At 43.4% G+C, this 15387-nt stretch overlaps 1 protein-coding gene across 1 annotated transcript in view; it reads right to left on the bottom strand.

Moving 5' to 3' along the window:
- Positions 1-15387, bottom strand: part of fhod3a (formin homology 2 domain containing 3a) — a 51656-nt gene that overhangs the window by 32770 nt on the left and 3499 nt on the right. The window contains exons 2-3 of the mRNA XM_070921477.1: positions 13766-13875; positions 9918-9985 (exon numbers count right to left, since the gene is read on the bottom strand). Coding sequence (XP_070777578.1) covers positions 9918-9985; positions 13766-13875 — 178 coding nt within the window. The remainder of the gene's footprint in view (positions 1-9917; positions 9986-13765; positions 13876-15387) is intronic.

Below are 15387 nucleotides of genomic sequence, written 5' to 3'. Positions count from 1 at the left end.
AGATAAGCACGCACTGAGGTCAAACAAAGGTAATATTTTTCAGGATGGTACAACTGTCCATGGATCAGCTGAGAGAGGGGCGGGTCACAGCTGGTGGTCCTGCATTTAAGCCCAGTCATAACCGCTGACTCGTGTTTCTGGAGGATTTCATTGCACCCCTCTAAAAAAGCCTCCACGCGGCTGTCTGGGCCAATCAGTCAGTTGGCTTTCAAACTAGGTCTTCAGCGGGATCTAAAATAAAGGAGTGAGAGGAGCATGAGGTGTAACGGCACGCTGGAGAGCTTGACTTAATCCCAGGAAGTCTTTCCCTCTCTGTGCTGGTACCACGCTAAATATAGGTGGGCTGGGTATCAAACATACTGTAACAAGCCTAGATACTTGGTTCAATCTTTGTTCAGGTCATGCAGTGCGCTGTGTGTGCACTGCCCTGTAGCCCTGCATTCAGTCAAGGAAAAATTAAGTCAACTGGATGAGACAATTCCACTTATTTCCAATGTAGTTTCACCTGTGTCAGGAATTTCTTATAAGCAGTTCCTTTTGTTTGCAGCTGATCATTGGAGACAAGGAATTTCACACCACTGGCAGATTTGTTTTCACTTGTTTTAAGACAACAATGTCTCAGTGCAAAATTAAATGACGGCTTAATATCGACCTTTTAACATTTCTCAGTCAGGGTTTGCATTTTCATATCAGTGCCCATGTGCAAAGGTTCAGTTGGGTGGTATTTGCTTCTTGTATGCACACATGTGTGCAGCGGCAAGTCCATTAATCTGTAGTTAAAAGAATAAATACTCCATCAATCTGTCACAATGGAATATAGTTTGGACAATAATGCATGATTTCAGTCTCATGTCAAGTGAAGTGAAAAGGAAAAGTTGGCAGGCAGCAAAGGCCAGACTGTGGAGGACAACTCGGTTATTTTGCGACTGTCTATTTTTTGTCTGTTGGTCTTGGCCTACAGTGAGAACACTGGAGGGTGCTGATGGTAGAGATGACGATAGAGGCCCCATGAGCTCAGTGTGTGTGTGTGTGTGTGTGTGTGTGGTTGTGTGAGAAAGAGAGAGACAAGGAAAAGAGAGAAAGTGAGACCTCCAAGGTTTCACTGTAGGATTCATGAGATTTAAAGGATGGCGACGGACCTAGACAGAGATTACACTCGGCTCAGCAATGACACACACACGAGTGTGTACACACATCATCTGGCAGATACAGTACAGCAACAGAGGCCTAAATGCTAATGTACTGTGAATGGAACCACTTGGGAGTACATGAAAACAAACTTTCATATGATGCCCATAAATCCACTCCTGTGGAAACAAACAGCTGCTATATTTTATAGTTAACACACTGATATACAGCACATACAACATACCTACATATACACTGTCATTCACATACACACACACACACACACACACACACACACACACATGTGTGTGAGACATCTCCAGACTGTAACCTTGAACCCTGATCAAGGCCATCAGCTGTCAAAGAAGCTCAGAAGCAGATGTCTTCAAGAGGGAAATGTACTCGGACACAGACACACGCAACCACATAAAAATACACAAACACACACGCGCACACACATGCTCACAAATACAGTACGTTCCAACACACTCCAAGACCAGAACGTGCCCTGTGCCCTTTATATGCCCCTGGCACCTCTGAATTAGCCCACAAACACACACACAGGAATAGTTACCCACAATACAAACACAAATATACCCAGCTTTTCTTACGGGGACCCTGTGTTACCACGGCGATGACAGGCCTGAGACCGACAGGCAGCTCTATATTCACACACACACACACCACCAAACTATACTGTATCCACAGGGACAGTGACAACTCATTATATACTCAAACCGATCTTTCCTGTGAGTTTGTTTTCTTGCATCATTTCTGGATATGAATTTTACACAGTGTAACTGTTGGAAACCTTCACATAAAAAAAGCCTCAATAATAATCATAAACAAATAAGACTATGGTGGAGATGACTGCAGCCCTTAGGCTATGTCATTGTGCTATTGTAAGTGCTAGTGTTTCTTAAAATTAACCCCATATCTGCCATAAATGCTGTAATATTTCTGTTGCAGTACAAAATGTTAGGCTACAGTCAGCAGCTGGTAAGCTTAGCTTAGCATAAAGACTGGAAACAGAGGGAAACAGCTAGCCTGGCTCTGTCCAATGGCACCAGCACCTCTAAAGCTCACTAAATAACACAATATATTTCCTGAAGTTTCCGCGGCCGCCGCCAGACATGGGCTCCAGAAAACTTGCTTGTAACCAAGAAATAGTCTGGCACATAACCCCTGTTAAAACCACAACGAGTCCTTTTTACACGTTTTGTACAAATTAAACAAATGTTAATTAGTGAGCTTTAGAGGTGCTGGTTGTCAGATTTTGTTACCTTTGGACAGAGCTAACCAGCTAACCTGGCTGGCAGCTTCATATTTACAATGCAGACATGAGAGTGGTATTTGTCTTCTCGTCTGACTTTCCCAAAATGTTCCTATAAATGCAGAAGAACAAGGCTGGCAAACTTTGTTTATGGTGACTGTTTTACACCATTAAAGTCTTTTTATTCAACTTCTGTCAAACTGTTGCATGCAACTGACATTACGTCGGGGAGTTGCTCTGTAATCGCATTTCATCTGTGATAGTGCGTTCGTATAAAGTGTGACCTGATTTTCTGCAACGTGCAGTCAAACACAAAAGCTGATTGTGGGAAATATTGTGGTGTTCAATCCCACATACAAGTGTGCACGTGTGAAACAAGCGTCCAGTGTTTTCCCTCGCTCACCCTTTGTCATTCTGTTTTCCCTCGCTCTCTCTTCCTCTCTCACGCTTGCTGTGTCATGTCATTGTTAGCTGACTGGATTCACGGGACATGTGCAATGACAGTCTATGTCAGATATAAAACAGACAATCAGAGAGATTAAATGAAGCAACGCCTTGTAACTAAATGTTCTCAATTTGGGAAGTGTTGATTATGTAATACTATGTAATAATGTGGACAAGCCAAATTATCATTTAAAGGTGTTTTAAATGTCTAAACTGCTCTTTTGTTGGCTTTGAACATGTACTTTGGCAGTCATCCAAATAAACTGGCTGGATGAAGTACATAGAAAAAGGGAGCCTGACAAATGAGAGAGAGGAAGACGGACATGAAAGAGAGAAGAGGCAGCCATAGAGAGAGTGAGAAAGGCAAACACAGCAGAAAGCAGAGTAACTAAAGGCAGCCTGAGCGGGTAAACAGAGAGGATATTGGAGGATATGTCCTACTTGCTGAGTGGATTAGCTGAGTGAAATCTTGCTCTGACTCATTCCACACTTGCCTGTTATTGCGCTCCTCCCTTGCTTGTTTGTGCACGCGCTTATTTCTGTGTGTGACCTTAATACAGCAGGCATGATGACATATGACAAAAGCTACTGTATAAAGGAGCTATGGAATAGTATATTTACCGAAAGACATGAGACCAGCGAGAGAGAGAGAGAGAGAGAGAGAGAGAGAGAGAGAGAGAGAGAGAGAGAGAGAGAGAAATAAAGGAGTATGAGAAATAACTACAGTGTGGGGTGCAAAATTATAATTAACCTCTGGATCAAATGTGAAATTAAGCCTCACATAAGGTAAATGGAGACGATATACTCTATGACACTGCAGAAAGCATTTGTTTATGTTGGAGCATGATTTGCACTGGTTAAGGACTGGGGTTAGAAGCAAAGTTATTTTCTTGTCATTTCAACCAAATTATTCTTCAGATGAAGCTGCCAAAGCAGTATTCCCTAACTTTTGTTGATTTATGTTCAGTACAATATGGAAGAATCACAGTGTGTGTTAAACTCAGCAGAAAACAGTAGAACTGTACTGTACCAGGCACAACCACCTCTCTTTCTTCATTCTCCTCACCTGTAAGTCAGCAGACCAGAGAGCTGTGACATAACTCGTGGAGCCGCTGGCCACATGCTGCTGCTCTGTCTGGCAGGTGCATTTCCTCCTTTCTTTGTTTTTCCCTTGTGTTTCCTTCCCTAAGTGATTTACCATTTCCCTGGAAATCGTCCATCTCCCCGTCTCTCTCCGCACATCCCCTAAACCCATCATCTCTAAAACCCCACGGCTGGATAAGATGCCAAGCCCGCAGATTCTCCAGTGTGTGTTCTGGATGTTTAGCTTGTGGTAACTGTAATGTTTTATTGCATTATGTAATAGTCTCAAAATGATTAAAACAGACCAGCCAGAGGTTTGTGCAGGCACACGCGGTTGCACATATGAACAAGCCCAGACATAATACACACACACACACACACATATGTTGTGATATATTTCTTACTTTCTTTGGAGTACGGGAGGGGAGAGCAAACCCCAAACAGCAGCGTGTTGTGCCACAGCGCAACAGTCGGGCTGCTCATGTTTGTGAGCGTAACTAGAGCCCAGGGAAAACCCTGCCACATCCACAGAAAGCACAACACTGTAACATACAGACGGGACCCACCACGCCACAGCAACCGATCACAGCGACTAGAGACACACAGCTGCAACGTACAACTGGATTACACAGCAAAAGCCACAAATAATCACACTGTGGCTTTACTGCATAATGCAGAATGCAATGTAAGCAGCGCAATACGCACAGTTGTTATTTCTAAGTGCTTATGGCTTACTGCAACAGAGAACACAACAACTTTGTTTAGTTCTAGTACTAAACTGTAAGACAGCGAGTTATTTACGGGTAGAGACAGAGTGTAACTGCAGTAAGAATGGAGAACAGCTGCAGGATAGATGTGTGTTATGGGCCTTTCTACGGCAGCTACTGCTGTAAAGTTATTCCACCACTTCCACTGCTCTACACCTCCGTCCCTAATGCCTCGTCAGCCTATCTCTCCATCTCCCACAGCAGTAACTAAGGCATGACTCATGTGGGCGCAATGCTCTCAGTCGCTCCTCAGGGTCTCAGCTGCTGGTGAGGGTAGAGGGGAAACTATTCGAGTGATTTTCACATTCTCTCTTTCTCTCTGTGAAACACAGATGAAAAGAGAGAAGGGCGTCCTGTGATCTGAATGCATAGCTGCTGATTTTAGGCAATGGTGAGATTGGGAAAACAAAATACGGACACAGAAACATAAACACACATTTGCACGGAAGATGTCACGGCCGTGCACAGATAAAACACATCGAGTGACAGGTTTGAACTCGTGCAAACAGTTCATCGAGCGGAGTAAAATATCCTTGTTGACTCACACACGTGCACGCAGAGATCATAAGGCACAACTCCTAGAGCCAAAGCCACAGGTGTCTACAAGAACAAAGAGTCACGAACATTATGTGGAGCTGAGCAGAGTAAATATAGATTTAGAGAGCAGGGAGGGCAAGGCCAGGAAAAGAAAGAAATGCTGGGTTTAAACAACAGGAGAGGAGGTTTAGGAGATGGAGACAAATGGACAATGTGGAGCAAAGTAGGCTAATAGAGGATGAAGGGGAAATGACGGCAGATTGAAAAGTAGTTAGAGCATTTTGGATAAGGTTTGCGCAGATATTAGAGGGCAGAGTGTCAGCAGAGCCATATAATTGTGTCTGGAGTTTTAACGACTGCACAGCCACAGATGTCCTACACCACTGCCCCCTCCCAGCTCACCCATTACCATGCATTATCTCCCTGTCACACTACGCCATTACCAGGCCTTATCTCCCACAGCGGGGGGGACACCGACACAGTAAATCGCTGCTGGAGCCAGCTGTAGTCATCTCTTTCTGCAGCATCTCAAGGGCAGACTGCTGTCAGTACCACGGCACCCCCCCCCCCACCAGCAAAGCAACACTGAACAGTGACTGCTGCTTTGTCCCTAGAGACCACCATGTCAGTAAGCTCATATTTACAGAGACTTTATTTAACTCTCACTGATGCCATCAAATCCTCAAAATACCTCTTTACAGTGTACAAATACAGTTACTATAAACCCTCGCTTTTTTTGTATAGCGGCCTATTATTATTTACTTTTTTTTATCCAGTCAAAGCAGGATAAAAACAACTAGAGCTGAAGGGAGAGAAACAAAAGTGATGTGAGGACAGGCGTATTTTGGGATGCAACACAACCTTCAAATTTGTTGTGTAACAGCACAACCAGAGAAAATCAAAGCAAGTCAACCTTCACTCCACCTCGGACTCTGGCCCCCGCCTCTCCCTTACAGTGCTGCGGGGGGTGATTAGAGATGGATAATTGGGGGCGCAGAAATCCAACAGTATAGAAGCCAAATTTTTTGGAAAAGGGCTAAATTCCAGAGGCAAGTGCCAAGGGATTGAACAGGCTCCAGAACACATGCAAGGTCTTTTGTCTTGCCCTCCGGCTCTTTTGTTTCACCTGCTGCACCACTCATTACAGGGAGCTTTACCTGTCAGATAGCATACCCTCTCTGTATTTGATCACTTAAACTGTATTTAATTACTGCATATTCTTTCACTTCAGGAGAGGCTGGGAAATGAGGCCACATGGGAAAACAAAACCTGAAAACATTCTTTGTAATGTGCAGTTTAACAGCGTACAAATGAGAAGATTATAGCTTGTGCTCAGCCAGTGCAGCTTTCTATGTGGTTTCATCATTAATCTTTAATGTTTTTCTAACTTTGGCCTTGAATTTAATGAATTTTGTCTATGTGTGATTGCCATGTATAATGTTTTTAATGTTGTGTTGTGTAGAATTGGCAAACCATCTCTGTAGTTCCCCTCAGCTCTACAAAGCTTTATGGCGACGTTGAACAGTTTTGGTTTTCCATACAGCCGCATGCAACTTTTGGTTCACTCTCATCACTTTCATAGTGTCGTATTGCAGTATTGTAGACTTCTAGTCTTGTTACATAAAGTTCTTGCTTGGTACAGTTTTTAGACAACAACAGATAACATTCATATAATTTTCTCGTACTGCCTATTAACATTATTCCGCCTGATTCTCCTCTATCTTCCTCAATCAATCCTTTTTCGCCCCTTTTGCTTCCTGTAACTCTCACATTTAGTGAGTAGATGTTCGGCGCTGTGCTGCCGTCCTCGCATGTTTCTGTGCTGTCAACACTTTCTAAAGATAACACCTCCACTTCACCCCCCACCCCTGAACCACCTCTCTCCACCCGTCACAGCTACAGCCCACAACAACTCTGCTTCTAAAATTAACCCTTAAACAAGGGGTTCTGATTGGCACTCTGAAGGGACTGCAGACCACGGGATCAACTGACAGAAGGGGGAGGAAATCTAGAAGCGGGCACATGAGCAGATATTGAGAGACAAAAGAACAAACGAAAGAGAGATATAAAAATGTGGATGGGAAAGGCTGAGGACACTCAGGACACCAGCTCTGTATAAAAAAAAAAGGATAAATTCCAGTAAAAGTGACCCCAATCTCCCAGTGGGGGTCATGCAGTGAGTGCTGAGAAGAGCTGGATCATTAAAGTGCCACAGAGGCCTCTCCGGTGTGCCTGCAGAGTGGCGCTTACACCAGCAGACGAAGCAGTCTCTGCTTTGCTGACCATGCCAATGTGTCCTTGTTTTCATATACAACAGAAAAACTCATTAACTCACACACATCATCACACCCTCACTCACACATACACGCATCAGGGAGCATCCTTAATCCCAAGTTGGCATGTCATTTGATCTTTTCGTTAACAGCGGTGCCAAGAAATGCCAAGGAGAGCTGTGTTTCTCACAGTTATACTCGTTTCTTTCAACCTTGTGGCCCTGAAAGAAGATCAATGAACGACTGAAGAAGGTCGCAAACCCTAAGATCTTCCTAACATTTGACCTTAATACAATCAAATCCGGATCCTTGTCAATCAAAACCGAAAGCCGATGAAGCATGTTAGATTAGGAAAATCTGTAAGGAATTGATCCTTTCCTGCATTTCAATCACGTGAACCAAAGAATTATCATGCATGTGGCACAGTCAGCAATCCACGCACGTAATTCAAACCCGTGACACGCGATCCTACTATACATACCAACTTATTGTGAGCCACAGATACTTGATTCCGCAAGCAATTTGTATCCTTGATTGTGACAGACTTTTCACTTAGTGGATAGTATGTTAACCACCACTCTGGTGATTTGAAGGTCAAGGCCCCCCGAAGGATTAGAGAGAGTTTAACGGGTAGATGAGTGGAAAGCTGAACGGACTCATTGAAGCAACTCTGAGAGGGGGTGGAAAATGGTCAGTAGATCTCTAAAGTGAATGGATCGCTCTGACTCGCTCACGCTATCTGATTATATGTCCGTTTAATGCAGCAGAATTACGAAGTGCCACTCCAGCATATCAACTCCAGTCTGGATCTGGTTGCTGCCACGCATCTGTGCCATGCTGAATGAAATCTGGACTGCATCAAGCCTTGGCACTGAGCAAAATTCAAGTTTCACTCGTGCCCTTCAAAAGGAAATGCATCTCATATGGTGATGATGCAGCCTTTTCTCCAATAAAAAGTTATGTACTGCTAAGAAGTTGACAAGCAAACCAAGATGAGCCATGGGAAGATCCCTCATAAGAGGGTTTGTGTGTGTGTGTGTGTGAGTTACACCACTTCACGCTCCAGTCACTCAGGCGTTTGTGTAGGATGTATATATATATATGTTTGCAGCAGATGGCAAGTTTTCTCAGAGCCCGTCTGTGGGACTTAAGAGAGCCCTCATTCTAGAGATCTACTAAAGGTGGGGAATATGGACCAAGTTCATGGGTCATGTCCTTAAGATTGGATGAATGTGAACTGCTTTTCACAGCATGTTGCAAAAATATATCTACAAGTCACTTGTGTAATAATAGTTTCGAATTAACTGTCATTTTCTTCTAATGTCACCTTCATTATGTCACCTATGTAAAAAAAAAAAAATCCTATATTGAGAAGCTGACTTTTTCTCTGTATGCGCACGTTCTCTCCGCTTGACACCATTAGTCCCACTCCTGGTGCACTTTCACCTCATCACGTTCTCAACCAATCCAAGGCACTGATTCTAGGATCCAGAATTAGTACTGCTATCACTGGCATGGAGAATGTTGACCATGCAGACGAGTCATGGAGGAAGAGGAGTGAGGAGCGCAGACCCACAGGAAAGAGAGACTGAAGACCCTCAGGAGACGCGGACGACAAAACATATGAATATAAATGTTATATGACTGGCCTGACACCAAAATCATCCATATGTAACTCCATATATCTACAGGTTACTTTTGGCTTGCGGGTGATCTACTAGGCACACATGATTGATTTTGTTGTCTATGTTCTCCTAACATAAGGTAGCTGTTTATCCAACACAGACTTCACATAGAGATAAAAACATGCTGCAGTACCATGATATACAAGATTTGTTGGCTCTGCGTTGCTTGACACCCTCTTAACTCAACCTCCTGTCATTCCCTCCCTCTCTTGTAAATCTCTCATTCAGTTCTTTCTCCTTAATCTCATCGTAACATATTTTCTCTTTTGTGCAACTACTTTCTTCTTTAGCAACCCTCTGGCTTTCAATGATACTCACACCTCCCTCCTCCTCTTCACCATTACAGTCAAAGTCATCACACTGTGAAGACTCCACCTGCCCCCAGAAGGGAGTCGTCACCTGAGCTGCACAGTGGCACTTCAAGCCACATTAAAAGCTTCCATTCACTTTCCCCTCTCTAGACCATGTAAAAGCTCCCACCATGCATGTTTAATGCAATTACTGACATGATCGAATGTGGAAAAAATTCACATACCAGTCAAACCTGCTTCTGAGTGGGAGGTCTCAGGTCTGACCCCAGCATGTACCACATGTAAACCCCTGGACAGCCATCTAAACGTGCAGTACAATGTGTTCTTAGGCTGGCTGATGTGTCTGCCTGCGCATGTGTGTGTCCAGGGAGAAACTCATGTTGAACACATATATAAACATGTCACACAGCACTCACCGATGCAGGCGTGCACACGGACGGTCAGCTGGGTCCGTAGAATAACACTGTGCTTCTTGCCCCTGGACCTGATGAAGAAAGAAGCAGGAATGATATTATTGTCTAGTTGCTGCATAACCTAATTGACTTTCATGTACTTTCTGGAAGTGTAATTTTCTTGGTACTGGTGATCTGTCTTGTTTCACAATTTATTCACACTTGATTACAAGAAAATCCTGCAACAAGTGAAGCTGCATTGGAAAAGGAAGTGCAGTTATCTCACCCAATAGAGTGTTGCAGGGATGACGTATTTTTTTGTAGGCAAACCCGGAGGTTAGCATCGCCCTGGTTCCCTCAACAAAAGTCCAATGGGATTTTGGATTATTGCAGAAAATAAGCGCTGTGGCAAAAAAAAGTTTATGCTACTTACACGTTTTGTTCAGCAAGATAATCTTGCTTCATTAAATGAACACCACTTTTATGACTTTTGAAGCGTAAACGGAATCGCCAGAAGTAAAAAGCTAATGTTAGGCTATAAACGAACTACACCACGGTCGCATTACTTCAACATCACAACCACTATGCATAACTTTTAAGAAAATATAGATAGCTATAGATATATAGACAGATAGATAGTGTAGAGTATAAACACAACAAGGCTGTAAAGGTGGACTAGTGAGTAGTCATCTTACCAAAAACCCATTCAAAAAACCCATTGACTTCGAGGCGAGGGTAAAAATGTTTAGTATTAGGACTCATTCCTGCAGCACTCTATTGGCAACTGCTTTATGGAAAACAAAATTTGTGTCAAGAAATATTTGATTTTAAGACAAAACATGTGGCAAGGCCTTGTTATGATGGGCCTTTTTCAGCATGCAGAGGCAGTTGGCATGATGGGAATGATGCAGAAATTGGATTTGTACCCCTATACTGATACTCATCTGAGCCTTGAGCTACAGGAACAGACACAACACACACACTTACACGCCTCCACATACCACAGTGCCATCGTGCGCACACACTCACACAGAGCATATTTCCTGCGGGAAAACAAAATGAGCACACACAAACACGAAGGACGATGGAGTATGATGGTATGATGGTGGAGTCAAACTCCCTCTCCGAACCTTAGCTGTTATCCTACAAATCTGTAGGAGCTAATCACTGACTTCCATCACTAACATGCTGATAGCATCCGATCCAAGCAGGGAAAGCAGTGCTCTGATAACACACACCGCTGCAACGCACCCGTTGCGCGTGCAGAAAGGATAACACACCCAAACAAGAGACCAGCTGGGCTCTTATCCTTTCCGTTAAGCTGCGTTATCAGCTTTGCTCGGACACAGAGCAAAATGTTAACACGATCTGCTGAGATGCTGATAGCAGTGTGTTTTTCTTGCAAATTCATTTTTCTTGACGCACCTGTCTGATAATGTATTGTGTGAGAATGACAGTTAAATGAGAGGCCCGGGTAGAGTGAGGTTTTTTTTAAGCCATTCAGAGAACAGTGGAAGGATAATCCGACTCAAGATGCAACCACTGGATGTGGGACTCTAAAAGAAGATTCAACATATCGAATGTAAGGATAAAAAAAGGGGGGGGGGTATATAGGATTCATTATATTGTAGTTTTTAACCATTCAAACCACAATTCCAGTTTATTTTGAATAATAATAAAACGGCTCAAATGGCTTTGAGTGACTCGGGCCACTCTGCATCCTAATCTACAGCACCCAATTTCTCTCCTCACTCTCTTCTAGTGAAATCATACTCTGGGCTGTCCGCGTCACCAGAGGACCTTGTTTACTGTCAACTGTGGTGAGCAGTGTCCTGCCGCAGCTGTAATCACCGCACATTTTTGATGCGTGGGAACATAAATTCTGGGAGAAAATCACTTTACACCAATCTACACTTTGTGCAGTGCAGTTTTCCAGTTCAGGTTTGTCAGTAAATAGCAGATAAAATAAACCTTACTTATATAGTATGAAAATATATTTATGTGTCTATATCACATGTCAACAGTGTCCATAAGCCAATCACCATACAACAATACAGACAAGCTGATCGTAACGGCCATGACAAACAGCTATAAATACAGCACAGTACCACCACAGCTCATGAACGGACACATCTAGTCACTCCCAAAATCCACATCCACTATGCCTTTAAGTTGTTACAGCTGTCAAAAACTGACTTTAAAGCACAAGTAAAATATGCGGTGTGAGGCTGAGATATTGAGTGGGATTAGTGTATTCACTTTTGACACTGTATAAATAGTGTTTTTTCCACAAAGGGAGGACAGGACATGCTTAGTCAGAAGCGTCCATCCTCAACCTTTGTGATGTTTTGCCAAGAAAGGGTCAAACCCAACCGAATGTGTGGATCATTTCTTACTGTCAGTACAGTATGACCTTGGTGAAAGCCACGTTTGACAGGGTGACAGACAGGCCTGTCCAATCCAACCAGTTCCCCAAGATCTCTAACACTTCAGAAACACACACATGCCTCTTTCACCTGTCCGTCATCTGTCGCATGGTTTACCAGGCGCATAATAAAGACACACACACACACACACACACACACACAAATAAATGTACACACGGAAACAAGCACACACAGACAGAGACAGAGAACAACAGCTCTGTGGGTCTGCCATCACTTATCATGCTGTGGCCCCCAGTCTCCAAACAGATCAACATACCACAACTCTCCGCAAACACACACTGTCACACACTTACATATGCAGTCAGTTAACAGCTGTGTATTTATCAGAGATATACGTGACAATGCTTTGTCACCCATGTTGGAGGCCACAGCTGAGAACAAAGGGCATTTCAAAAGTTGTGACTCTGAACGCCTTCTAAACAGCAGCATTGAACACAATTGACTTGTATCTTTTTCAAATGGTTCAAAGTTGTTGTAGCTAACATGTTAGCCTCAGGTTTTCTCACAGCGTTTTATAGCTGAGGCTGGGTGGCCCAGGCTGAGATAAAGACCGCTTCCACTAAAATAAAAAAAATGTATATGCTTTTATGAAATATAAAAAAGGGTAGCAGTGCTACAGTAGGTGGTGCGGAAAATCAAATCAAAGATCATTATCATTTATGGAAGATCGGAGGTCAAATTGACATAATACACTTACATAGTGACATATGTTGAACAACAACAACAACATGTTGAAATAAGAGCTGAATTATCATACAAATATGATAATTATTGTAAATCTGGCAACGCTGAGGTGCTATTTTACACAGAAAAAGCCAAATATTATAATCATATTATTATACAATAATGTAATATATTATAATAAGTGTTGCTATTTAGGCCACAATCTACTTCCTATATTGATCACAAGACAAAATGTGTCTAGGATCTAGGTGGCTTACAATGCTGTGGGAGAAATCCTGAGCCCTATGTTTCCACTTTCCATTTCTCTTGTCGACCCAAAGCACTGCTGCTGGGAGATCTGAGAGACTGAAAATACTTTACGACAGTGCTGTTACAAAGTGATCATGCTGTCTCTTCTAGAGTTGACAGGTTTGTGAACTGTGAAATTTTGTCACAAAGAAGATCAGAATATCAATTATTGTAAAAACACAGAGAGACGAGCTGTAGCTGTGGAGGGGAGGGCACATCTGTCCCGCTTTCCAGAGTGCTTCATACTTTCCGTGAATTTGTGCTTCCAAGAAATCCATATCCAGCAGCTTGTGAATTTTCTCATTTTATAAGAATGGAGAAACTCAGAAAATATATGTATATGTGCGGGAGAGAAAGGGCAAGTGGACTTATCACTTTGTTTCAAATGGTTATGGATGTTTTGACAGTGAGTTTCTGACTGTTTCAAAGGGTATAAATGTGAATCAGCCTCACCCTGTGTCATCCTGCTGAAAGCCCTCCAGCTCGTCCCTTTGCTCAGCCAGAGAGGACTCCAGATCCAGATAGGTGCCATTGTGGGAGAGCTGCAGCGTGCAGTCATCAAGCTATAGAAAAAAGAAGGAAGAAAATCCTTTGAATACAAAGTTTTTAATGAATGACATAGACCTGAACTAAGATACTGGACTGAATTTAACTGTAAAAGTGGTTACCAGTTTAAAATTGGCATGTATACCTAAATTAGGGATGGAAAAAATGATTGAGCACTTGGACATACGGGGTGGCATGTGAAATTTCCCTGGCCAGGCTGTGATGTACGTACATGAACCACCCACAGGAATGACATTGGTCTCTGGGCCAACAATTTTTTAATACTCCCTCACTATGTCTCCGCATGTGTTTCACACCCTTTTTTAAAACAATTTGAGCCCGTAAAATAAAGCCAGTTTATGGGGCAAGGATTTGAACACGAGTGTGTACAGTGATCCATGAAAAGTGGAGAGAGCCATATGCGGTGTGGCTCTGCTTTCGGCATTACAAAGCTGTTAAGGGAATTAACTAGTGGAGACGTAGCTATAAAGGCTGCGGAACATGAAACCAAAACCAGAGGGAAACACGGAGCGAGAAAGAGAGATTTTAGTGTATTTAAATACCAGGTGTGAGAAAAATGACACTTAAATATTGTTGAAATTGTGTACAATATGAAGCTGCAGCACAAGTCTCTGTCTGTTAAGTCTCTGTATGTTTGTGGAAGGAGCAATCACATTCCCACATACATGTTTTACATGTGTACATTTATGCACAAGGCAGATTCTGCTTTGGTTCTGTCATTCGCTTCTCAAGAACCGCCCAGGCCATCTGCGGTTGCATGATCTAAGGTAGCACTGCAGAGCGGCCTACGTCAGAATTAACCCACTATGCTGTGTAATGAGAGACCCTGCTGAGTTTGGGACCAGGTGCACGGTAATATATCTGCACACCACTGGCATTGATGTTTATGAGTACAGTCACAAGTTGATAGCAGGTGCAAGCAGCCGTCCCAGCTACGACTCATAAAAAGTAGCGGACAGCGTCGTTGTTACAATCAACTATGAGCTTTGCTACTTATTGTTGAAGCTGCTGATGTATGAATAGGTGAATGAGATCAGCGTCATGAGATGAGTTAGCATTTAGCACCTCTATGGTATTGGTAGGCCTAACCTCGCCTGGCATCTGGAGCGCTGCCAAGCGCCCCCTGACCGTCTAGGCGGGCTGCATGACGACACTCTCTGACCAGCAGAGACCTGCTGCTGCTCTCCGTCTATCCCTCCTTCTCACTCGGAAACAGAGAGACGGACTGTCGGATGGACTCACAGCATAAATATAACCTTGCTATATTTACTCTGCTCTGAGGCAGCATGCACACAGGAGCTCCAGGGTGGGTGTGTCTGCTGGAGCTGGGAGTTGAAGGGGGGGCACTGCCAAGGCCAAAGTGTCACCAAGGAGAAGCTGACCGTCATCCATGTTGCGACGAACTTTGCAGTCCTACGCTAACCTATTATATATTCTTCAAGCAGTCCCAAGCTCAGAGCAAGGCATCGTGCCCCACAAGCAAACGAGGTGACTTTGGGTTCTGCTCC

The sequence above is a fragment of the Enoplosus armatus genome, chromosome 16 (genome assembly GCF_043641665.1).
Source record: "Enoplosus armatus isolate fEnoArm2 chromosome 16, fEnoArm2.hap1, whole genome shotgun sequence".
NCBI lineage: Eukaryota > Metazoa > Chordata > Actinopteri > Centrarchiformes > Enoplosidae > Enoplosus > Enoplosus armatus.
The sequence above is the reverse complement of the archived record's forward strand: the minus strand, read 5'-3'. Positions and strand labels throughout refer to the sequence as shown.